At 42.0% G+C, this 27224-nt stretch overlaps 1 protein-coding gene across 2 annotated transcripts in view; it reads right to left on the bottom strand.

Annotated features, from left to right (window-relative positions):
* SIK3 (SIK family kinase 3) overlaps nt 1–27224 on the bottom strand; it is a 229702-nt gene that overhangs the window by 30482 nt on the left and 171996 nt on the right. For both annotated transcript variants that reach the window (XM_089670146.1, XM_089670147.1), the window contains exons 15-18: nt 22273–22419; nt 12575–12728; nt 8949–9074; nt 4588–4688 (exon numbers count right to left, since the gene is read on the bottom strand). In XM_089670146.1, coding sequence (XP_089526272.1) covers nt 4588–4688; nt 8949–9074; nt 12575–12728; nt 22273–22419 — 528 coding nt within the window. The remainder of the gene's footprint in view (nt 1–4587; nt 4689–8948; nt 9075–12574; nt 12729–22272; nt 22420–27224) is intronic.

Raw genomic sequence — 27224 nt, 5'->3', positions numbered from 1 at the left:
TGCTGAATCACCCAGAAGGTACACAACACTGGTAAAAAGGACCTTAACTGTAAACCAAGTAAGACCTTAAAGTGGAAAATAAAACTGTATCTGAAGATCACAAACTGAAAATGTCAATTCATTTTAATCTTTACAGTAAAGCAAACTCATCCATCCATATCTCAGTGCTTTAACTTAGAAATCGCTTTGAAATACACCGCTCTATCAATTATAGCTGTGGTCATCTTAAGTAAGGGCAGAGGATTCATGTAGTATTTACTTCCTGGAATCCATCTGCCCTCAGCTCATAACCTTCTCCTTATGGTGTTTGTAATTAAGGCAAAAAGAGTAAGATAATGAGGAAGAATTACTAAAACTGGAGGGTGCAAAATCTGGTACCTATGTGCGCAGACACCAACCAGCTTCCAGGTTTTATTGTCAAAGCACAATTGAACAAGCTGAAATTAGCAGCTGATTGACTACCATGCACAATTGCACCAGATTCTGAGTGCTCCAGTTTTAGTAAATCTAGCCCAATGTCCTGGTTCAAGTGGAAAGATGAGATTACCTTATCTTGGTAAAAGACCAGAAACAGTTCCTTACAGGAGAGTGCATCCAGCACGGAGACCCTTAAAGCTTAAGTAATGGCCAACAAAGAGGTCATCATGCACAAAAGAAATGGCAAAGAGATATAAATAGAGCATGTTGTAAAACAGACCATACCAGATTAAGATCCCACAACAGCAATTGAGACCAGACAAGTGGAACAATTCTCATGATCCCATGCACAAAAGCCTTTACCAATGAGAGAGACATAACGGGTCTCTGGAGGAGGATGGCTGAGGCTCAATCTGAACTTTGATAGTACTCAAGGCTAAAGAAACCTCCAGACCAGGTTGGAGAAAAGCCAAAATGTGCCCCAAGACCTAATGTCGAGGTAAACCTTTCAAGCCTCATATCAGGCAAAATAAGCCTTCTTCCTGAGAAGAGCCCCAATCCTCTCCAATTTCCATCTCTTTCACATCCTTGTTTAACCATTAGCCGCCCGGCCAATGGCCGTTTGGCGGCTTCAAATGTGCTGCTGTATTTCGGGTGCACACCATTTGGCGTGCTCCCGCACATGCGCAGCTTGCGCTAATGCAGAGCGGCGCAGCAGCGTGATCTGTCACTGGCCGCGTACCTCGGACACGGCCGATGACAGATCTGAGTACCGGCCCCCGTTGCAGGTACCATGTGACCTGCTGTGACCAATCACAGCAGGTCACATGACAGTTGTATACAATGGATGGCTTCATTCATGCCATCCATTGTATACTAGTGCCTAGCTGTGAATGGTCACAGCTAATCACATGCACATGTCATGTGATTAGCTGTGACCAAATCACAGCTAAGCACAAAAAAAAAAAAAAAAAGCTGAATGAATCGATTTCATTCAGGTAAATGCTTGCTTATAGCAAAGTAATTCTTTGCTATAAGCAAATTGTGTAAAAAAAAAAAAATACTGATCACTTCCCCAAAGTAGTACAATGTTACTATGGTAACACTGTACTACTTTGGTCATAGTAAAATATAAAAAAAAAAATCTTAAAAAAAATATTAAATTATTTATTTATTTTTTGCTAAATTAACAAAAAAATTTTGTTAATTTAGCAAAAAATAAAAACCCCAGCGGTGATTAAATACCACCAAAAGAAAGCTCTAGTTGTGTGAAGAAAATGATAAAATTTTAGTTTGGGTACAATGTTGTATGACCGCGCAATTGTCATTCAAAGTGTGAGAGCGCTGAAACGTGAAAAATGGCCTGGGCAGGAAGGTGTAAAATTGCACGGTATTGAAATGGTTAAAGGATGATCCTCTAATACTTCATCAGCCCACAGCAGGGGAGAAAGGAAGAGAGAGCACCCATGTTCGTAAACCAGGCATTCCTAGTGAACTCCTGAGAGCTAGTCATGTAGGTCAGAAATGGCTGCTTCAATTTCCTCCCTGGATACAAATGAACTGGAAAAATAAGACCCAGAATGATGGAAAGACCAGATAAAGGCAGGGATTTGGGACTCATCTGACACTAAGGGGAACAAATACAGGGCAAACTATGCAGGAAGCTCTCCCCACCAGTGAAAGGTATTTGGGAGCTCACCCCTTCATCCTTCCCTCAAACCTGTGTACTGCCATGGTTTGTTGAGGATTACCAGGCCTTACTTCTGAACAGGAATGGCAACCCAGGCATAGAGGAGTGTCTGCTTGCAGCAAGACACCTAGTGGATTAGCATACCCACAGTATAGACTGCCCTAATTACTTACAAATGCACCTAGGTAGGGGAACCTACTGCCAGTGCTGGTAAATTTGTGAAAGGAGAGTCCTTGCAAGCGGAGGACTTGTATGGTGTTTCCTTGTGTGCAATCAGTGCATTGGGGATCCAAAAGAGCAGCACACTCTCCACACAGCCTGGCCAAACAGTCGCCCCTACACCAGCAGCACACCTCTCAAGTGCCCCTGCAGTAGGGAAGGAGTAATGGAGGCTTCACAATGGAGGATTCCACAAATTAGGGCACCATTCCAAGCCACAGGACAATATTTAAGCCCTGACTCATCATGCTGGGCATGGCACAAAGGGACCTTCAGGGACATGGCTTCCCCCATGGACCACCTCCCTGGACCTGTAGAACACAATGCCAGCGACGTTACCGGATACTAGTACTCTGGTCAGTGCTGCATTCAGGATCCAGTGCCAACCGACAATATTAAGGTCCATTCCCAATCTTTCTTTGCAGTGGGGTTCAAGTACCACCCCTCTTAGCTCCAGAGTCATAGATGACCGACTTAGATACAGCCCTTTCCCTTTTCCCCAGACGAAGTGTACAGAAACAGGCAGTAAACCCATAGGCAAATGCCCAAAGCAAGAAATCTTCAGAGACTTCTGGACACCAGCCCAAAATTGAGGCAGTGAAGGGATTTCGCCTGGGCGGGAAAGTCTTCCCTTTTTTGACCAGTGTCTATTCACCTGTAAGGGGCAGTAAAACCCATGTAGTCATAATTTTGAAGAAACCCTATGACCTGTGATATACAGATAAGGAAAATTATTTTGATTTAAAGCTCGCTCAGAACTGCATATGCCTCTGTGCAGCCATATCATGTTAATTATTTGTGCATGTGGCTGTGTGCAACACTTGTGGCTCTATGGTGCCAAAATACTGGCATCATTTATATAATATGCCCCAATGCAACCATGTGCATGAGCCCTTAGAGAAGTTGTCCATCACTTTCAATGCAGCCCAGAAAAGTTATCCCAGGTGGGCTGCACTTAGAGGACTGAGGGGATGTAATAAATCTATCACTTGTAATACAGAGATAAATGTCAATGGAATTTCAACCAACATTTAGTTGCAAAAATGATCAACATATCTAATCACAATCCCTGCCATGCTCAGGGCCAGGGCCATTGCCAGCATAAGGCAGCTGCCTTATGGCACCAGGATGGGAGAAAGGGGGGTAAAATCTGAATCCCCAGCCACTTGCTGGGATTCGGGTTTTTAACCATGCTACAGACGTGTGTGTTAACACACTTCCAGACACAAGCGTGTGCTCTTTAGTGAAGCCGACTGTCTGCTTTCAATGTGGAAATGATACAAGCGGATGTGCAACCACCAATCACTTCTACAACTTCCGAAATATGCCCCTAACCCCGTGCCCCCGCCATGTTTACTGGGCTCCACTGTCCCAACTGCGGGTGTCGTTGTAAAGGGCGGCAGAAGCTCAGCGGACATCCATCCACTGAGCCTCCCCCCAGTGCACAGACTAGGAAGTGCCGTTTATGATGTCACTTTCTGGTCTGGAGCTGTCAATCACCTGGATCAGTGCCCGGGGAAACAGCTGATAACCGATCAGTGTTCCATCAGCTATAGTGGAGTACAAAGGAGAAAGGGTCTAATAGACCCTCGATGTCTCATAAAGAGAACCTGTCATCTATATGCTATCACATAGGGGGCTAGTGGTCCCCTATGTGATACCAATAAAAATGAAGAAAAAAAATAAAATAAAAATATTTAAAAAAAATGCTACCTACGCCAGAGTAGACATGAATCTTTGCACTGGCCCTTCATAGTGATATACATATATAATAGGTTGGTGGTAGGTTGCCTTGACCAGTTCGATTGTTTTTGCACTTGCAACTGTTTGAAAGTGATTGACACGGACAGAAAATTGCTGCGTGTGTAGATCACAGAAGAATGACAAAGACAAGAGGTTTGATGTGTAAATATGTTCTCAACATTCTTTCAGCCACCAATCAAATTTAACCTTGCCCTAAAGACTGAATCTGCGTTGTGCAGCCTGGGCAAGAAAACATTTTTTACAAGTCTAACCGCCACAACCACACAAGTACTGTGCACAGCGTCGGCGATCCTTTTCCCTCCCTTGCACTCCCTACAGCAGGACAATAGCACCTTACAATCCTGAGGCTGGAGGATACATTTTTATAGTGCTTTTTTTTTAATGGCAGACTAACTTTTTTGGTGATTAAAAATAACACTTTACAAATACACATCACACAGTTACATGCCCACAAACTCTTGTAGTTCTCAGTTCACCTAGGGGGAAGGAGACATTACCTCTGAAGCTGGTGGGTAAGCAGGGCTGGCTGATTCTCCCCGGCTGTTACTATGGTTGCCGACTGAAGAGGAGGTGATGGCTGTGCAGAACGGATACAGTCCTGAAATACAAAAGAGATTTGATTATTTCTGACCTTATTGCAGGATTGTACTATTGAGATAGGTCCATATGGATGTGCAAAGCTTGCTATGCACAAGCAGATTCAGTTGCCCAGAACTTAAAGCGAGACAGTCATAACAGAAGTTTGGGGGACGCCATTCCAGGGCTCCTTATGAAAATACTAGATGCCCAACTGTGTCTGACTTCTGTATGTTTCAGTCACAGTCCTGCAACAAGCATACAGTAAATAAGTGTCAGAGCTACTTATCTCTACACTTGTTTCCAGGTCAGCAACTCATACAACACTGGAAATCAGAACATAAGTATGGAAGTCAGTATTCTCAAAGGACATTTCACTAATGGCAGCCCCCTTTATTCTAGTGTACTTATCTTTTTGGCTGTATGTGGTCACATCTCAAATGTTGTCAAATTTATGGGGTACTCAATGCCTGCTCTCTATACAATAGAATTGGTTGTACTAGAACAGCATCTTTGTACAACCACTTTCTTTACCCAAACCAAATGAAACCAATGTGGATATAGCTTGCCAGGGCTCCTAACTTATGAAGTAGGTTAAAAATAAAAAAAGGATTTTTGGTTCACCTGTAAAATCTTTTTCTTGGAGAAAACCAAAGGACACAGGTCCTCATATTTATGATGACTTAGGTTAAGCTGTCAGCTTCAGGTGAACCGACGCTGACTAAAAAAGACTGGAAGACCGCTCAAGAATAACACCTCATAGCTCAGCTAAGCCTTAATTTGTAATTGTATATCTTGTACCGAGGAGTTCATATCCATGACTATTTGGGATGTTCTTGAGGTCTGGGCAAAACAACAGAAAGGCCAACACATTGACAACCCAAAAATAGAAAACGTGTAACTGCAAAATAAAGCTGCCTGAAGACCTTCTGTCGAAAACTGGTGTCCTGCAGAAGCATGAACATTTACCTGGTAAAACTTAGTAAATGTGTGAAAAGGCGACCAGGCGGCATTCATACAACTGAACAGAAGCTTCATAATGAAAAGTTCAGGATGTACTGGCACTTCTGGTGGAATGGTCCTTAATCGAGAAAGAAGGAACCTTGCCCTTGAAACCATAGGCCTGAGAAATGAGCTCATGAATTCACCTAAAAATAGAAGATCGAGAAGCAGTCTGACCCTTGCGAAGATCCTCAGGCAGAACAAACAGGGAATTAGATTATCGAAACAAAGCTGTAGGCTTCAGATAAACTCAAAAACATCCCCATAGGATGCTTAGGATTAGGGTAAAAGGATGGCAACACAATGACCTGATTCAGGTGGAATGAAGAAACCACCTTAGCTAAGAAAGAAGACTGAGGCCTCAACACCACCAAATGCTGGTGAGGAACAAGAAAGGGCTTCTTCGCAGGAAAGCACAGCCAACTCCAAAACCCTGTGAGCCAAGGTAATGGCAACCCAAAAGGCAAAATTGTGCTTTAGGATTGACATGGAAATCTCTTGAGACAGGTTCAAAAGAAGAAGTCTGCAAAAAATAAAAGACCAAGTTAGAGTATCATAGACACAGGGGAAGGGGGGTTGCACACTCCACGTAACACTCTGAACAAAGGCTGTAACTGAAGAATGAGATGCAATAGGTTTGTGAAAAAGTATAGCCAAAGCTGAGATCTGTTTTTTGATGGTACTTACAAGCCAGACATCTACATACCAGACTGGACAGAAACCAAAATATGCCCCACAACACATCCTGTCAGCAACAAAACTTAAAAGTCTCAGACCAGGTGTAAGAAGCTCCATGTATGGAGGTAGACCTTCCTGTGGGTCAACTTCCTAGCCTTGAGAAGGGTAGGGATTACAGAGTCTGAAAAACTCCAGTCCCTCAGGAGTTACACTTCAACAGCCATGCAGTCAAAACCAACAACCATTAAGCAGGATGAAAGAATGGACCCTACAACAACAAATCTGGCTGATCTGGAAGAGCACATGGCTTATCTGTTAAAAGATATACAATGTCTGCATTCCAAGCTCTTATTGGCTAAATAGGTGCAATCAGAATCACTAGACTGCTCTCCATCTTTATCCTGTGCAATAGGCAAGGAGGAAGCTGCAGGGGAGGGAAGGCATAGAGCACAAAAAAATGATCCCATGGAGTAACTAGGGCATCTATGGCAAAAGCTTCAATTTGTTATTGAATTTGGACATTCTCGTTCATTCAGCTACTGACAGTTGAGAAAGTCCTCCTACCAACTTTCCACACCAGGAACGTGGACGACAGGGAGAGAAACTATGAAGTTCTGCCCAAGACAAGATCAGAGGCAACATGACTTCTTGTCCCTCCTGAATGCATGCCACAGCCATGGCATTGTCAGACTACACCCTCATAAGCAGACCCTCAAGGTAGACTGACCAGAGTAGGAGAGCCAACCAAATCACCCAAAGTTCTAAGATGCTGATGGGAAACTTCTGCTCCTCTGATGACCACGATCTCTAAACTGGGAGGTTCCCCAGAACACCTTCCCAGCCTGACAAGCTGGCATCTGTCGTCAAGACCTTCCAATTCACTGGAAGAATTTCCTGGTATCCAGCATCTTTGTGGATAACCAATATTCCAGAACTGACCTGGTCTTGGAAGTCAAATGTATAAGCATATCCAAGGACTCCTGACATTTGTCCCATACTGGCAGGTTATTGAGCTCTAAAACTCTGGAGTGAAACCGGGCATGAAGGTGGTACCATCTTCCCTAGTATCTCCATGCAGCCTAAACTGAAACTTTCAAATGAACAAGCTCAAGGACTCCACCTGGGTTCATAGAGGGATTTTTTTCTGCAGAAGCAGAACCTTTCCACGTGCTGTATACTAAACGCAAGTACTGCAGACACGGTGTTAGAACCAAGGCCGATTTCTAAAGAGTTAGCACCCACACAAACCTCTTCGGGACTTGTACAGTCTTTTGACATCAACTTCTGAGCCAATTTCTGAGCCAATTTCTCCCTGAGAAACAGGCCACAATGGAGATACCTAGGGATCTCAACCACCCCAGAATGGAAGCCAACATTTTAATAAACACTATAAACACTATAAGAGCCAAAAGGACAGGAAACACCTCAAACTCAAAGTGGCAATCCTCCACTGAAAATCGTGGAAACCGTAGGCGATTCCAGAATCTTGATATCCACTGATACCAGGAAGTCCCTGTGGTGAAGCAAAACAACCACCGACCGGTTGGACTTCATCCTGAATTTTTGTATTCTCAGGAAATTGTTGAAACCCTTGAGGTACAGAATAGGTCAGATCTCCTCTTTTGGTTTTGGAACCATGAATAGGTTTGAATAGAAGCCATGAGAACTCTACTCTGTCAAAGTGTGATGATCCCTTGGAACGTAAGTCTTTCCAGAGCAGCAAAGTAAACTTTTATTTAGGAATCTGAAGACAGCATTGACTGCATAAAGTTTGGAGGGGGAAAGCAGCAAAACTCCAGTTTGTAATCTATGGACATCACGTGCTGTCTGCAGAAGAAAACCAGGAAAATGGTGAAAATGTGAAATTACGTAATCACACACACATGCACGCACTTGCTGGACAAGCCTGAACAAACACAGCGGGAAACACTTCTGCCAGCTCCACATAGCATAGAGGTACTCACCACTTCATGTAGCAGAGCCAATAGGCCCAATCTCGACTCATTATGAAAGACATGCCTCTGCAGTACCCTCAGGGACACGACTTCCCCTCCAGGGGATCACTGCCTTGGGCCTGAAGAGCACCCTTCCAGTGTATCTAGAAGATTGCTTTCAGCGGGATCCAGCCCTGACATGCAGAATTACAGGCCATCCAGGTAGAGTCCCTCCTGTCCTGACTTATTCAAATAAATCAGGGGGCTCTGTCGCACCAGGAGTATTCGGAACAGGCCAAAATTTATGGGAGCCAAGTTAACAATCCCTGTCATTTTGTGGCCAGTGTCCATTCATGTTAAAGGTGGAAAGATAACCCAAGTAGCAATGAACACGAACTCCTCTGTGTCTTACGATATACAATTAAAGAAAACACTGTTTTTTGAGTAGTAAACTGCAAGTGTATGAATAATTTTTGTATGTATTGTATAAGAAGCAAAAAATACAAATGTGAAGCTATGAGTGGGCAGCCCTGGTCTCCATATAAATAGGGTGAAGAAAAGTGAAAGTCAGGAACTTAAGGTGCACACAGGGAATAAAATATGTAAATACGAATGCAAACAGAAGGTGATACAAGACAATGCTGTCGAATCATTATCATAGTTGGCACCTGGATTTGTTGCTGCAGGATATGCTGCTGATGCTCGTGCTGATACATGACATGTTGCTGCTGAGTGTGTTCCAGAGTTCTCTCATCCATGGTTATACCATAGATCTTCTGAAGCTGCTCACACTCCTATAATTGTGAAAAAAATCATCCAATTATCACATCACACACGCATGCTTTTTGATGCATACATTAGGAATACAAACCATTCAAACCCTTACTGTGAAAGTTTTTACTGAGAGTATGCTAAAGTACTTGTCCTATTAATCATTAGGCCACATCCCATTTTTTATGCAGCATGCTTCACCCATCATTTACTATTAATTTATGGAATGGTTAACACTTCTACCATGTCTTCATTATGGCTGTCTGCAAGTACCCTAGTAATGATGGTTCTTAGAGGGTCAGAGGGACTAGTAACTGACAGGATTAAGGACTGCCTCCTGTTGGGCAGTTGAATCACCACAGATGCAGTCTGGCAGCAATGAATGAAATCAATGCATTACTGTATGGTTTACTGGTCTTACCTTAACAGAGATGGCAGATACCCTTTGATAGGCCAAAATCTATATGCAATGTGATTGTAAGAACTATTAAACAGCAAGCATATGTGGTGTAAGGTGGCAATAGGGTGGGAATATGTGAAGCTTTTGCCATAGATGCCCTAGTTACTCCATCGGATCAGTTTTTTGTGCTTTATGCCTTCCCTCCCCTGCAGTTTCCTCCTTGCCTATTGCACAGGATAAAGGAGGGGAAACGTCATTTATATATCATTAAATGTTACCTAGTACAGAGCTGTGTATACATGTAAAGTTCAGCACCTATTCTACTTACAGTGCATGCAAAAAGTATTCGCAGAGCTTAACTTTTGCCACATTTTATAATGTAACAGCCTTATTCCAAAATAGATTAAATTCATTTTTTTCCTCAACATTGTACAAACAATACCACATACTGACAACATGAAAGAAGTTCATTTTGAAATGTTTGCAATTTATTAAAAATGAAAAAAAAAACATAAGTATTCACAGCCTTTGCCATGACACTCAAAATTGATCTCTGCTGCATCCTGTTCCCACTGATCATCCTGGAGTCCACCTGTGGGAAATTCAGCTGATTGGACATGATTAGGAAAGGCATAAACCTGTCTATATAAAGGTCCCACAGTTAACAGTGAATGTCAGAGCACAAACCAAGCCATGAAGTCCAAGGAATTGTCCGTAGACCTCCGAGACAAGATTGTATAACAGCACAGATCTGGGGAAGGATACAGAAACATTTCTACAGCATTGAAGGTCCCAATGAGAATAGTGGCCTCTATCATCCGTAAATGGAATCTTCCTAGAGCGGGTCACCCTGCCAAAATGAGCGATCAAGGGAGAAGGGCCTTAGCCAGGGAAGTAACCAAGCACCTGATGGTCACTCGGAAAGAGCTCCAGCGTTTCTCTGTGAAGTGGAGACCATTGCAGAAGAACAACCATCTCTGCAGCACTCCACCAATCAGGCCTGTATGGTAGAGTGGCCAGACGAAAGCCACTCCTCAGTAAAAGGCAAATGGCAGCCCGCCTGGAGTTTGCCAAAAGGCACCTGAGGGACTCTCAGACCATGAGAAACAAAACTCTCTGGTTTGATGAAACAAAGATTGAACTCTTCGGCATGAATGCCAAGTGTCACGTCTGGAGGAAACAAGGCACAGCTCACCACCTGGCCAATACCATCCCTACAGTGAAGCATGGTGGTGGCAGTGTCATGCTGTGGGGATGTTTTTCAGTGGCAGGAACTGGGAGACTAGTCAGGATCGAAGGAAAGGTGAATGAAGCAAGTCATCCTTGATGAAAACCTGCTCCAGAGCGCTCTGTACCTTAGACTGGGGCAACGGTTCATCTTTCAACAGGACAACGACCCTAAACACCCAGCCCACTTAACAAGGGAGTGGCTACGGGCCAACTCTGTGAATGTCCTGGAGTGGGCCTAGCTAGAGCCCAGACCTGAACCCGATTGAACATCTCTGGAGAGATCTGAAAATGGATGTGCACCGAAGCTCCCCATCCAACCTGATGGAGCTTGAGAAGAACTGCAAAGAATAGGAGAAATTGCCCAAAAATAGGTGAGCCAAGCTTGTAGCATCATACTCAAAACGACTTGAGGCTGTAATTGGTGCTAAAGATACTTCAACAAAGTATTGAGCAAAGGCTGTGAATTATTATGTACATGTGCTTTTTTTTGATTTTTATTTTTAATCAGCTGAATTTCTCACAGGTGGACTCCAATCAAGTTGTGGATGATCAGTGGGAACAAGATGCACCAGAGATCAATTCTGAGTGTCATGACAAAGGTTGTGAATACTTACGTACTTGTGGTTTTTGTCGTTTTTTATTTTTAATAAATTGCAAAGGTTTCAAATCAAACTTTTCACATTGTCATTATGGGGTATTGTTTGTAGAATGTTGAGAAAAAAAAGAAATTTAATCCATTTTGGAATAAGGCTGTAACATAACAAAATGTGGCAAAAGTGAAGCACAGTGAATACTTTCTGGATACACTGTAGTTATACAGATACTGAATGTTCATCCAGTAAAGCAGTGTACAGGAGATTAGGCGCAAAAACCTCTTCTCAGCTGACATGACTCCATAAAAGGTAAGATCTGATTGGTTACTATCAGTTACCACCCCCTGCCCTGCTCATGATATAAACCTAAGAAAGTATTTAGGTTTGATCTGCAGGTGATTATATAACATGAGCTAAGCAGTCAGTTGACCTTTAAACCTATGTGGGACCATTTATGATTGCGGTTAATATGTGCGCAGACAAAATGGGGGGATTTACTTATACTCAGAATCTGGTGCAACTGTGCACAGTAACCAACCAGCTTCTAACTTCAGCTGGTTCAATTAAGCTTTCACAATAAAACTTGAAAGCTGACTGGTTTCTGTGCAGAGCTGCACCAGATTGTGCACCATGCAGTTTTAGTAAATAACCCCCAATGTGTATTACACCGGCAACCACCCAGAAACATTTCTGCAGACACAAAATCAGTATTGTACTGACAACTAGAACCTTGTGTTATAAGTACAGTAAGAGGCATACATTTATTATTATTATTATACAGGATTTATATAGAGCCAACAGTTTGCACAGCGCTTTACAAAATGAATTTATAGAAAGTAAAGTGATACATTTCATGTACGCTCTCTATATTAGAAAGATATTAAAACAAAATAGGGACATTTATCAAAACTGTCCTATTGTTTGCAGTTGCTAATTTGTTGTTACTCTTATGTAAAATGCATGGTTTGAACACAACTTTCCATTTCAAAAGTGCTCCTTAGCACATCTACACTCCGTGACAATTCTAAGATTAAATTTCCTGACTACACTTGTGCTGGTAGTCACGGTACAACTGAGAAAAGAGCCAGACAGACGCTATTTCTCCACACTATCACGCAACTATAAAACTGTCGGGACTGTTCACACAAGAGACCCAAAAGATTAATGCTAACATTTCTGCAAGCAACTTGCACATTCATTGATAAGTAACTGCTTTATTAAATGTCCCCGGTGTGTGGCAATAACAGTAACTGAGCTACGATCAGTTAGCCCGTAGACAATATACAAATAGAAATGATACCTGCTGCAGCTGTTTGATGCTGCTGTTCTGGTTCCCTGTCTTTTCCAAGTGAGCCTTAAAGGCCTGGATTGTGGCAGCTCCATCAGAGAACCTACGTACTGGGGAGAATCGTTCAGCAGGAAGATGAAGAGTGTTCGAGTCTTTATACATGGAACTGGAAGCAGACAAATTCAGTCTTTAGAATTAAATTGTGGTAACACTGCACCCAATTTACGTGAAATTTGCATCAATAAAATAAAACCTGAAAGCAAATGTGAATGAAAAGCGACCACTTAAAACACCAATTGACAAATAAAAACAGTGCCTAAACAGTTCCTACAAAATGCTGAATGTGAACAAAAAAGTCCTTTTTTTTTATAAACAATAAGGCCTCATGCACACTGCACATTTTTACAGCTGCTCCTAGGAGGGGCATCTGGCATTTTTTTCCTGCTTTCAAACTGCATTTTATCCTTTGTTTCTATCCACACACAAACATTTGAAAGCGTTTAGCAGGAGAGTTTAGAGGCAGAAAAAAAAAAGTTTTGGCAGAAAAAGACACAAGTAAACGTGTCTAAATGTGCATTAAAGGTAAGCCGGGGGGGGGGGGGGGGGGGGGGGAGTTGTGCTTGAAAGTTCATTTCAGTGGCCAGAGTAAATTATTTATTCTGGCCAATGAAATTAATTAAACGTCCAAAATCTTGATGTGGGCAAACGCATTACACACTTTCACAAGCGTTCGGCTTTTTTTTTTTGGCCAAAACACTACTGCCAGGAGGAGGCTTCAAAGAGTTCAAGAAAATGTCCAGTGTGTATGAGGCCTAAATGTATACATGTGATAAAATGTAGAGATTTGCTTCTTGATATACAATCACCACTACATCACCTCATGGAAAAACACTCACCAAATATGGCCTTCTAGATCAAAGGAAGGTCAAAGTAAGCATATATCGTTAACCAAACTCATGAAGAATCCCATACATTATCCAATCAAGCTGATCATATACATTGCCAGTGATGTGCCTTTAAAAGTTTCAACTAGTATATCAGCTATGTATCAAAACTTGGAATTGTGCAATGATAAAAAAAAAGAATACACTCCCACACTGTAGTAATGTTGATACGTGGGCAAAATCAGAAAGTAAGTCACTTACATTTAGAAAGTACATCAATAGCTTTTAATTCCCAATAAACTCATGCAGACTGCCATACACCATCCAATCTGATTACACCAATCTTGTATGTTGCTGGTATTGACTCCGTAAATGTCACAACCAATAAAACGGTCTTGGCTCACAATAATAAATGAATTTCCCTCAATGGACTCCAAAAAAATAATTTTATGGCAAGTATAAAAATCCCTTTTTCTTTCTTGTCCAATGAGGGACAAAGGAAGCCTTAAACCTTCTGGACATTCAAAAAGAGTCCAACTGAGGGGTCCCACGCAGCCAAAATGTTGAGATGCAACGGAATGGAGTGCCCTGAGGGCATAAAGATCAACTTAGATGGAGGCCACCATTAAAAACAGAACCCTCACTCAAGTCAGAGTGACAGTTGGCTCCCAGACTACAGAGTCCACACACGAAAGGGGGGTAAGTGTGCAGTTCATCCAGTGGAAGAAAAAAAAACCTGTACAGAATAGTGTGCAGGAGAAGGCTCAGATACTCCAAGTGATGAGCTAGTATCAGTGCTGAATTCTGGAGGATCAGGATTTACCAGAACCTTTGTAGAATTTTGTCAAGTGTTGACTGAAAGCATCTGAACGGTTTCCTCAGTAGAAGTCATTTAGGCAATCCCCGTATGAGACTTCCATGTGAATGAAGCACAGCAAGTACAGGCCTAGCAGCTTGTAAAGACCAGAGGTACAGTGAACATATCAAAGGGAAGGGCATTGAACTGGCAGGGTTGCATGCCCACAGCAAAATGCAGGTAGCATTGATGCCCTGAAAAGATGGAAATATGTGAATAGATACCACTGATGTCCCCAGAGGCAATGAAATCCCCCAGATGGAGGAATGCTATGACTGACTTTGTAGGTTCCATGTTGTTGAAATATGTGCATTATGGAAAGACCCAAGAACTTTGGGATCCAGTATAGAGCAAAGGCCCCCTCGGAAATAATGAACACCATTGTACCAGACGACAGAAAGGGACCACCCACAGCCCGGAGCGTCAGGAAGAAGCAGAACAAAAACAACACACACCAAAGAGAGGAATAAGGTAAGTATATCACCTCATTCTTCTACACCAGGGGTATTGAATTAAAATTCACCAAGGTCCAGGCAATAAAATGTGCATGCATCAGAGGTCCGAATCTCAGGTAGGCCCCTGTGGTACATTTTTGTGTGCGCCAAACCATGTGTTGCTGTGGTGCGATTTTGAAAAAAAGGGTCAGGGACTATCTCAGGTTTCTAGCAGGTAGTGCTGACCTACCGACAACATGTGCACCAAATTCACATGTACAGATCTGAACCTGTTGTCACATCAGTGTCCTCAGTCCCCACTGCACTGTCATAGTCCCCTCCTCATCCACAGAAAGAACCCTTGAAGAGTGTCCTCAGCTCCCCCTTTACATCACCCCCCTCCACCCCTTTCACAGTAGTGTTCTCACACTTTCTTGACATCAAATCGCACCCCCACCCCCCCCCCCCCACCCCCAACAGTACTGTCCTCTGCCCCCTTCACTGAAGTGTACTCTGGCCCTTTTTAAATCATCCCCCCACATTACTGTCCCCAGACCCACCCATGTTACTGGCTTCAGCCCCCCTCTATGCTACTGTCCTCAGCCCCCCTTCATAATACTGTCCTCAGCCCCTTCCACTTTAATGCCCTCAGCCCCCACACACCACAGTCCTTAGACCCCACATTACTGTCATCAGTCCCCCCCACATTCAGTCCTCAGCCCCCCTTCACATTAATGGTCCTTAGCCCCTTTAATTTTGCCACCACCTCCACTGTCCTACCTTACACAGATAGTGATTGATTGCTAGGACTGCCCTTCATCCTAGCAACCAATCATCTGCTTGTTAACCTCAGGCAGCTCCCACCCTCCATACAGAACTGTCCTACCTCCGGCTGTCAGCTCTGTGAGGATGACCGTGAGTCAGATGGGGGAAGAAAAGGCTCTTGAATGGCAGGGCTGTATGGGTCCGGATGTGACAGCGACTCGGTCCACATCCGGACCCCAGTCCGCCATTTAGTGATACCTGTTCTACACCATATGTTACATAAGCATTTAACCTTTGAAGTGAGGCTGGGGGGGCATTGCAAGGGTATTTTTTCTGTAAGTTCCAGCATTAGGCTTTAAGAATTACTATTCCTGCTGATATAGCAAAACACAATATTGGTAAACAGTTTAGCTGTAAACCTAGCTATCAAAAGCTCATTGTTATCTGTATTCAGAAACAACAGACATGCACCACAAATCTACATAGGAAACATCCTCATTTTCCCCTTACAAACCTGAAATACAGTTGTGTTCAAAATAATAGCAGTGTGTTGAAAAAAGTGAATAAAGCTCAAAATCCTTCTAATAGCTTTTATTTCCATACACACAAATGCATTGGGAACACTACACATTCTATTCCAAATCAAAACATGAAGAAAAATATATCAAATTTGTGTTGTTCCTCTAAAAAAATTGAAGAAAAGTGAATATTAGACTGTTCAAAAAAATAGCAGTGTTTGTATTCTTCTTTACAAACTCAAACATTCACTATATAAACTGAAAAATGTTTGAAGATTTTGCTTTCCTTTGAATCACTTAATTAATATTTAGTTGTATAAGCACTGTTTCTGAGAAGTGCGGTACATCTGTGTTGCATGGAGTCAACCGACTTCTGGCACCTGTGAACAGGTATTCCAGCCCAGGATGATTGGACTACATTCCACAGTTCTTCTCTATTTCTTAGTTTTGCCTCAGAAACTGCATTTTTGATGTCACCCCACAAGTTCTCTATTGGATTAAGATCCGGGAATTGGGCTGGCCACGCCATAACGTCAATCTTGTTGGTCTGGAACCAAGATGTTGTACATTTACTGGTGTGTTTGGGGTCGTTGTCTTGTTGGAACACCCATTTCAAGGGCATTTCCTCTTCAGCATAAGGCAGCATGACCTCTTCAAGTATTCTGATGTATTCAAACTGATCCATGATCCCTGGTATGCGATAAATAGGCCCAACACCGTAGTATGAGAAACAACCCCATATCATGATGCTTGCACAACCATGCTTCACTGTCTTCACAGTGTACTGTGGCTTGAATTCAGTGTTTGGGGGTCGTCTGACAAACTGTCTCCGGCCACTAGACCCAAAAAGAACAATCTTACTTTCATCAGTCCACAAAATGTTGCACCATTTCTCTTTAGGCCAGTCAATGTGCTCTTTGGCAAATTGTAACCTCTTCAGCACATGTCTTTTTTTCAACAGTGGGACTTTGCGGGGGCTTCTTGCAGATAGCTTGGCTTCACATAGGTGTCTTCTAATTGTAACAGTACTCACAGGTAACTTTACACCTTCTTCGATCTTCCTGGAGCTGATTGTTGGCTGAGTCCTTGCCATTTTGGCTATTCTATCCATTTGAATGGTAATTTTTCGCTTTCTTCCACGTCTTTCAGGTTTTGGTTGCCATTTTAAAGCATTTGTGATCATTTTAGCTGAGCAGCCTATCATTTTCTGCACTTCTTTAGATGTTTTCCCCTCTACAATCAACTTTTTAATCAAGGTATGCTGTTCTTCTGAACAATGTCTGCAATTACCCATTTTTCTCAGAATATCAGAGAGAAATGCACTGTAACCAGCATGTACAACATTTGCTGCCTTCCTTCCTTAAATAAGGGCAATAATTGCCACCTGTTTTTCAAAGAATGAATGACCTCACTAATAGAACTCCACACTGCTATTATTTTGAACATGCCCCTTTCAATTAGTGATTCAATTACACAGAATCAGCAGCATGCATGTCATGACTGTTGGGTCTGTTGGATTTCTATTACTCTACTACACCTGCTAGTAAATTATTTGCCATGTAGAAATATCATTTCTACCAAAAACAGTGATTGATCAGGTTAGTGATGTCTGACTGCTATTATTGTGAACACAACTGTAGATGAAATCTTATGCTTACAAAGAATCCTGTTATGCTAGCTTTGACAAATTCAGACATGCTCTGGGAGTGCATTTTAACCTTAAAACAATTTTTCAGCATGTTGGCATCATGTCTCATTGTATGCAGTTTCGCTAAAGCCATATTAAACCCAAAAGCAAACATTTTTTACACTGCAGCTTACAATGCTTAGATATGGTGGCTGCACTAGTTTCCATTTTTAGGGCTTTTTTACACCGGTTTAAAATGTGGTATTGGACCCGCTTTTTTAAAGCACTTTGAATGCCAAACAAAGAGCCTATCACTAAATAAAACTGTTAGCTTACAGTCCTGTTCACACTTTGCGTTTGCTCTGCATCAAAAATTATAGCCCACGTCGCTTTATTGGTGCTTCAAAGCCTCCATAGAATTCTATAGCAAAGCTCACTAACAGCACCTGCACCTTTTGAGGGGCTTTTATTCAGAGTTAGCTTCACTTTGTTATGGAGGTATTGCAGGTATGAGATATCCCAGGATGCATTGGGAAACCAACAAGTGAATAGGAAAGAGATCATCAGCAGTCACTTCCCACTTGTGTATAAATTCTGTCTGGTGCAGACATCACATCTGGTGTGCAGTGTGGATCAGCAGAAAGGTGAGCAGGGTCCAGACTGAAGTTGAGCAACTAGCAGATGGCACACGTGGTGTGCAACATGGGAATGTTATAACGGAAGGTGAGCTGGATTGGAGAGAAGGGACTGAGTGGCAGAGGATCAGCAGAGCTGGGGGACCAGAGCAGGAGAAACTAGCAATGCCACATGTGGTATGCAACATGGTAGCAATATAGCAGGAGGTGAATGGGGACCAGAGAGAAAGGTGGATCAGCAGAGCTGGGGGTTACTACTGAACACTGGATCTGCTGAATGAGGGTGTAAATAAGCTGGGGATCTGCTGAACAAGGAAACCAATAAGCTGGGGATCTGCTGAACGAGGATAACAATGAGCTGAGGATCTTCTGAACAGGGGCACTGATAAGCTGGGGATCTGCTGAACAGGGGTGCTGACGAGCTGGGGATATGCTGAGTGGTGGTACTAGTGAGCCGGGGTTCTACTGGGACCCTTTAAAACAAAACAGAAAATCAGCAAACACACAGGGCATTTGCCACGCTTCATTAAAGTTTAAAAAAAAGCATAATTGAAACATAAACAAAGTATCCCTGAAGCATCAAAAACAAATCAAAAAAGCACGATGAAGCTTTAAGCTAGTCGAAGCAAGTGTAATTGAGCCCTTAGGGGCTTGCTTTCTTTTATTTTCACCTGGTGATCTAGCCAGTAAGTCTGTTGTTTTTCAACAGAACAAACTGTCCTGCAGATTTAATACCCTAAAAAACATGGTATGGGAAACAGCTGCCAGCTGCTAAGCCATACATTTATGTGCCTGAATTTGTATTTTATATTAACACAAAACAGGAGGACAAGACAGAGCAGGTAACATTAATATCTGAAGACAGACTGTTCACTCACTGCTGTAACACCAGGGGGAAAACGAAATGTGGAATTTATATAAATTACATGGGATTGGTTTTAACCTGCCAAAGGATTTTTATTTTTGTCCACCAAATCCTGTGATTTACACATCTCTGCCAGACTGCACAGCCAACCTGCTGCTGCAAGGGGAAAGGAAAACACATGTGATTAAAATAAATGTAAAGTGCATTTAAAGGCCACTTTTGTGATAGAGCAGGAAGGGTTAGATTCAAGTTTTGATTACTGTTTTCATGAATCTATCCTGGTGACCATTATCTCTGGGACAGCATGATGGGAGATTCAAAGGTTTGACTTGTCACCAGAAAAAGAAGTGAGCAAAAATCCTCAGGGCATACCTGTTCTTATAACTCCTCTTTAAAGAGGAGCTCTACCCAAAACGGAAAGTTCCCTTTTAAGCCTTTGTCCCCCGCTCCCCATTAAGGATTGGCACCTTTGGGGAGCAGGTCCCCTAATTTGACAGGTGCCCACTTCTGCTGTGATTGTCTAAGCGATCGGAAGTAGAAGTTGTCCTCCCCCCTCCCTCCCCGTAGTCTTCTGGGACACGTGACAGGTCCCAGAATACTACGGGGGCTATTCACAAAGCACAGCGCTTCTCACATATGCGTAGTGGGCATCCGGCTGTGAAGCCGCAAGCTGTCACAGCCAGGTGCCCACACTGCAGATGCCAGCGCCAAGGAGAGAAGACGGCCGATGAAACCAGTCATGGTGAGCACACCGCTGGACCAAGGGACAGGTAAGTGGCTGTATTTTAAAAGTCAGCAGCTACAGTTTTTGTAGCTGCTGACATTTATTTTTTTTCAGGTGGAACTTCGCTTTAAGACAAATACATTCCAATGATTTTTAATAAATTCTTAACAGAATTTGTGTTTTTAAAATATCTGTCTGGAGTTCAGATTTAAAAACCTGCACTATTGTTCTTCAGTTTAATGACTTATTAAAGCCTCATTCACACCATACGTGCAGAAAAACTGATGGAAACTGATGTGCAGATTTCACTTGCAGAGATATCAGTTTTCATGTTGCCTCAATTCGTTTTTTTCTGCGCAGGAATCTGCAATGTGTATAAAACTCACTGATGCAAACTGAGGTCTCTGCAGTGAAATCTGCATGTCGGTTTCAATCAGTTTTCATGCACGTATGGTGTGAACGAGCCCTAAAACACAGTTTACAGATATCGACTACTGAAAATAAAAAATTTTTTAAATGATATCGTAATTAAATTCTTTAAAACAGCTCCTTCAGAGATTTTGCAATTTAAGGCTAACAACATCCCTGTGTTTTCTTATAGCAGAACAAATATTCTGAGAGGTTAGGGGAAATAATGCCATAGGCCACTGAATTGCCAGGATTTAGTACAAGGTCACACCAGCTGAAAGTGCTGAGAAAACACTGCACCCCCTCCTCTATTTGCTCCAGCGTGGCACTCAGCGGGAGTTGAACAAAGTTTGCATGCTTGCGTATACATTCACTGGCCAAAGGTTGTAAGGAAACCATCGCATGACTCCCAGGAAAACACAGGGCATTTTGTACTCCAATCAATAAAATACCATAGCAATGAACAAAACATAAATTCCAGATAAGGCAGATTAAAAAAAAAACTAAAAAAAAAAAAAACACCAAACAAACCAGGGATCAAATTACAGACTGAATTATAAATGCAGAATTTCAAAAGTGGCATAAAATATGTTCCTAATGAGATGTGACACTAGTGCAAGACCTGACATTGTGACCATACTGTTCAGATTCAGGTGTACCAAAGCCTTCTGTACTCCTCTGTTCTGTAAATGGAAGGATTTGCGTGCTCACTATTAAGGTGTACCTAAAGCAAAAACTTTTTTTTTTGTTTTAGGATAAAATCGAGAAGGGTTAGAGGGGGAGATATCCATCATATTTTTGTTCTGTGACTGAAATCGAGGGAAAGTCCTAAATTGTTGTCACTAGAACAGTAATAGAGGGGAGGTTTTCTTATCAGGACACTGACAACTATCCAGGAGCTTTTCTCTTCCCTTCAAGGATTTTCTTTCACTTCCTGTTGTGTCCTTAGGATGGAAAGTAGGGAGAAATCTCTACAATGGGCCAGAAATGGGGCAAAAAAAAAGAAAACCACTACTCCATCCCAGTCCCCAATCAAAAGCTTTAAACATTTTTATTTCAGGTACTTATATAATGCTGTCAATTTCTGCAGCACTTTACATACTGTATATATTGTACATTCACATCAGTAAGAAGAATAAAGCAACTGCATGCATGTCCTCCTGTGCTGGACCGAGGACTCCACAATGTCAAAATCCGCACATGAGTATGAAAGGCATGCAAGCCTTGCTGCCCTCAATGGACCAGGGAAATCCAAAGAGAACTGTATATAAGAAACAAAGAGAGGGCGCACGGGCCTAGTACATTAGCTTTAAAAATGAAATTTATTATAAATCGTAAAATACTCACAAGAGAAATAAAATCAAATGGAAAGCATGTCACAAAGGATGCAATGTGGTCCAAAACCCCTGGAAGTGGTCTGGTGGGGGACTGTAAACCCCTAGATAGCTGGTGACTGACGCATTTCGAGGAGGTACCTCTTTCTGAGAGTATTTTACTATTTATAATAAATTTCATTTTTAAAGGTAATGCACTAGGCCCGTGCACCCTCTGCTTCTTATATACATTCACATCAGTCCCTAACCCCCAAGGGGCGTACAATCTAAGGTCCCTAACTCACATTCACACATTCTAGGGCCAATTTATACAGGAGCCAATTAACCTACCAGCATGTCTTTGGAGTGTAGTAGGAAACCGGAGTACCCAGAGGAAACCCACGTAGGCACAGGGAGAACATGCAAACTCCAGGCAGGTGGTGCTGTGGTTGGGATTCAAACCAACGACCCTAGTACTGCCAGGCAGAAGTGCTAACCATTTAGCCACTGTGCTGCCCACATTTAAGTATTCCCTGAAGCTGAGAGGCCCCCGCAGCAGATATGCAATCTGTATTTTCAACACAGTGAGTTGCTACCCAAGAAGTATTGTGATTTTGTTTTGGCTATACTGTGCTAATCACTTCAATGATTCTCCAGGCTTTATGGCTGGTATGTACTCACCGGTGCTGGTCAGGAGCAAGGTGAGGGGGCCAAACTCTGTTTCTAAAACACTGCTGCTGCCCCAATTGACGCTGTAGTTCTGGAGGAATCTCAGCTGAAGGACTAGTCATGGCCAATGTGTGTCTCTTGGTGCGATTGGCAAGATACCTGAAATACATGAATACTGGTTAGTTACACTTACAAAGTTCTCTGATAAATCACAGCAGCATTAACGTGAAATATAAGCTGATTATTGTTGGCATTTAAAAAAAAAAAAAGGAATGCTCCCAACACATACAATAACAATTTCACACAAACGTTAATTCAGGAAAACACTTTTTCGAAGTACAAGAGTCTATATGTTACTCTTGTGTTTGCCCAAGTTTCCTCTGGGTGTCACACGTTGTAATACAACCCAAAACACATCCGTAGTTTAAAGTGATTGGAAATGAGGTTTTAAACACAACAAACCTGTTATGCTTACCTGTTCTGTGTAATGGTTTTTGCACACAGCAGACCTGATCCTCCTCTTCTTGGGTCCCCCCGCTGGTGCTCCTGGCTCCTCCCCCAAGATGAGTGCCTCATAGAAAGCTGCTCCCTCCCCACTGGCTGCGATTGACAGCAGTGGGAGCTAATGGCTCTGAGCCAATGAGGAGGGAGAGAGCCGAGAAAGCTGTTGCACATCGCTGGATCAAGGTCAGGTAGTTATAAGGGGGTCTGGGGGAGCTGCACACAGGTGGTTTTTTTGCCTTAAAACAGAGAATGTATTAAGGTAAAAAACCCTCCACCTTTAGAACCAATGTAAAGCTGAACTCTAGGCAGATAAAGACCCAATTTATTACAGCTCTGTGATCCTTTATACATTATTAACCACTTTCCTTATACCCCCTTCCTGCCCAGGCCAATTGTCAGCTTTCAACGCTATCACTGCAATTGCGCGGTCATGCAACACTGTACTCATATGAAATTGTTATTATATTTTTTTTTAGACAGATAGAGCTTTCTTTTGGTAGTATTTAATCACCTCTGGGTTATTTGTTGCTAAACAAACCAAAAACAACTAAAAAGTTTCAAAAAAATGTTTTTTTCTTAGTTTTTGTTATAAAATTTTGTAAATAAGTGATTTTTCTCATTCACTGATGTGCGCTAATGAGGCTGCAGTGATGGGCACTGATAGGTGGCACTAAAGGGCATTGACAGGCATCACTCATATGTGGCACTGATAGACGGCACTGATATGTGGCATTGATGTGCACTGGCAGGTGGCACTGCTGGGGCTACACTGATCACCAGGGCATACTGATCATCATGTCCCCACTGTTAGATAATGAGTTTATGTGAAATCTCCATTCATGGATGTAAATAATGTTATAATTACAAGTATATTTTATAAATATACAGTATTTAAACCATTAAGTGTTTTGCAGCATCAAACTTTCTAGCTTCCATACTGGGGGAGAGAGGGGGGGGGGAGAGAGGGGGGGGGGAGGGGGGAGGGGGGAGAGAGGGGGGGAGGGGGGAGAGAGAGGGGGGGGAGAGAGGGGGGGGAGAGGGGGGGAGGGGGGAGAGGGGGGGAGGGGGGAGAGAGAGGGAGAGAGAGAGAGGGAGAGAAGAGAGAGAGAGGGAGAGAGGAGAGAGAGAGGGAGAGAGGAGAGAGAGAGGGAGAGAGGAGAGAGAGAGGGAGAGAGGAGAGAGAGAGGGAGAGAGGAGAGAGAGAGAGAGTTTTCCACTACAAATTCTGGCCTTTTGTCGTCCCCTTAGCACATCCCACATAAGTGGTAAACAGCAGCCTTCTTTGAACTTCCAATCATGCTGTGCCCAATATACATTGGCTAGGTACAGTGTCCAATTGGTGAGCATTATATTGGCCACAGTACAGAAAGGAGGGGGGGGGGGTAAGGCCTGGTCACCCAGCTGGGGGTCTCATTGTGATGGGACACACACAGCAGGCAGGATGACTAGACCTGAAGTTGAGAAGTAAACTAACTTCATACTTGTATTGTACATTGTATTTTAAACATGGTTTTGTGGGTAAACTGCAAATATCGTAGAAGTCAAGAGACTTAAAAACTGTACATTGTGTGGTAAATACTGCTTAGCGTGTAACTTGTATATATTATGTACCTCTATCAATAAATGTATATTGCAGATGGAACTATCTCTTTTGTGTAGGAACTCTCAGATCTAGCTGGATATATGTAAATACTCCTACAAGGATTGGGGTGTATTCACAAATACACGTAACCTAGTCAACAGATGGCGACCACGAAGGGACACAAATTTGGTGGTCTATTTCAGCAATATTTTAAGGGGCTGCAATATCTACGAAAGCACACTAAGGATAGGTTTTCATTTGAATGCTAAGAAGGAACATTGGGTGCTCTATATGCTAGATACAGACATGGGCTATAACAAATAGCTGGGTGGTGCAGTTTCTAATCAATTTCTATGCACAAAGATACAGTCTACTTTTTTAAAGATTTTTCTTGCATTTTATAAAGGGCGTGTATGCAGATCAACAGGAATTGCCAGCATAGCACAAAAGATGGCTAGTGAGCACATGCAGTCTTTAGAAAGTGTGCTACTTGTAGCTAATAATATTGGCAAACTATTGCCAGGAGTGCACACAGCATTTCATGCAATAATGTAAATTACTAGGAGTTACCAACTCAAGTGACCAGATAAAAATCTTGCTTTTAACAGCTGAAGTGAACACATGGCTTTGCTTACCAGACCATGTTAAAGAAGGAAGAGCAAATTACAGTGAAACTGTAGATGAATTGCTAGAAGTATTACATCCCTTTGCCATAGGCTTAAAAGCAGCTTATAGAACAAAGCAGGAAAATAATGAGAATCCACTTTGTTACGCAAACAGGCTATGGTCAGCCTACCATTTAGGCAAAGGGAGAAACGGCCACAGAGAAGACCCAGAGTACAAAACCCTTCTAATATCGAATGCCCATCCTAAATTTAAATGAAATGTTGATTTTTCATGGATCCCTTTAAAGACTCATATACATACATTATGGACTGTATGCACAAGTTTTCCCATGTATTCAGAAGGTCCAAGTCATTAAAACCCAAAGAATATCCTGAGAATACAAACAATACCTGTCTAGCAAGTTACAATGCAAGAGAATTGGCTACCTTTTCAAACAAAAAGAGGCACCATAACAATGACATTGTCCCCAAAGATAAGATCAATAGACATGGCCCCAGTTACCAGTCATAGGCAAATAGCATCAGGTTTCACTTTAGCTGTAAGGCAGGCCATAGACGGGTTGTTTATCGGCCGAATTTTCATCCGCATGAAAAATCGGCCGATATTCACGCCGTTAGTGGGGCAATACCATCGGCCGTTTTTCGCGGATCTTCTTGTTTACTTTTATCGGTCATGCTGGAAAATCCACGAAAAACGGCCATTTTTTGTGGACACTGGTGGCAGCATCGCTGCTAGCAACAACCGATTTTTTGTTTATCGGCAGAAAATTCGGCCGATAAACGACCCGACTATGGCCTGCATAAATTCTGTAGAAAGTGATTTAAGATTACAGCACAGAAGATCTGTTCTAAGGGAGCTTGAATTAAATACCATAATTAGTGCTCTTAAAACAGAGATTGAACTACTGAAGTCTAATATTCATAATTGAGAAAATAGCAATAAAATGATAGAAATATCACTCTCAAGGTAAAATATGAAGCATGCCATGCAGAGGGGTACAGTGCAGGAAAGAAATGAATGCAATAAAAAATAGTTTGGCCAAATGGTCAAGGTTCTACAAAAAACAGTCTGTCCCATTCAAACAGAATATACAGGAAGGAGCCCCAACATATCTATGTTGTTTGATAGGACTCCACCTAACTGGGAACAAAACTTGAATACAAGCAATGTGGAAACAGTGGATGAAATGCCAGATATAATGTGTGATTCAGATGTCTATGGTCTGAGTATTTTATTTTCACCGGAGGAAAGTGTGAATGTCAGGGACCAAATGTAACAATGTTGTACTGTTCACTTTCTTTGTGTGTTAAAGGAAAAGAGTAATAACTTTTGTTTTTAGGTTATATTTTTCAGGTTCAGTGAGTTCATGAAAGATGTTTTACATATAAAGATAGGTGTATGCATATAGATGTCTATATACATAAATGCACATACCCAACAAAAGGTAAAGTATATTAGGTTAGGGATACAAACATGGAGATCATGTGTAAAAAAATTTTTATTTCAGGGGTGTGAACACACCATTGTTTGATGGCCATCAATTAGAAATGTGATCAATTTTATGCGCATGCATCTACTTTTTTATGTGTGTTTTGTTCTGTCCCCTTTCTAATGAGCTCAGTACTGGTACAAACTTTTTTTTTTTTCAATCTTACCTGCTAGCGAACTTGTGCACAGATATATCATCTTAATCACAATAACTCAGAAAATGTAGGCATTGTATTTTTCTTTTTCTTTCCTGTGGCTCAGAGTGAAGTTTTCATTCACTCTGACACTGGGGAAATACATGATAATGTTATTTTGCACTTGATGATATTTTGTCAATTTAGTATTTTTGTGTCTTTGTTTTGTTTTTCTCTTCCAAATGGACTCATTACCTCTGCTGGAAGTTAGTTCCAAGCATTCACTACTAGTTTAATCATTGGGAGCATCTCAGAGGTTGAGTGAGGGGTTGATGGTTTTTGAGTTTTGTATTTTAGGAAAAATACTAAAACATTGACGGATAATACAGACCTGACCCAGACTAAGCAAAATACTCGGAAAAGAGGACCTTAAAGCATAGCAAACTTTTTATGTTTGTTTTAAGGAGAAGCCACTGAATTGCAGTTGGGACAACCTAAAACCCTAAAATAAAAGGGTTTTTTTTCCCCTCTCTCCACTTTTTTTTTTAATGTGTCCCTGCCTTGCAAAGTGAGTTTAAAATGGATCAATTTACTCACTATAAGAGAGGAGTGGCTTGTGCTAAATCACT

The sequence above is a fragment of the Staurois parvus genome, unplaced genomic scaffold (genome assembly GCF_062004578.1).
Source record: "Staurois parvus isolate SC_StPar_1 unplaced genomic scaffold, SC_StPar_1.0 ptg000087l, whole genome shotgun sequence".
NCBI classification, from domain to species: Eukaryota; Metazoa; Chordata; class Amphibia; order Anura; family Ranidae; genus Staurois; species Staurois parvus.
Note: the sequence above shows the minus strand (reverse complement) of the source record. Positions and strands in the feature narration are given on the sequence as shown.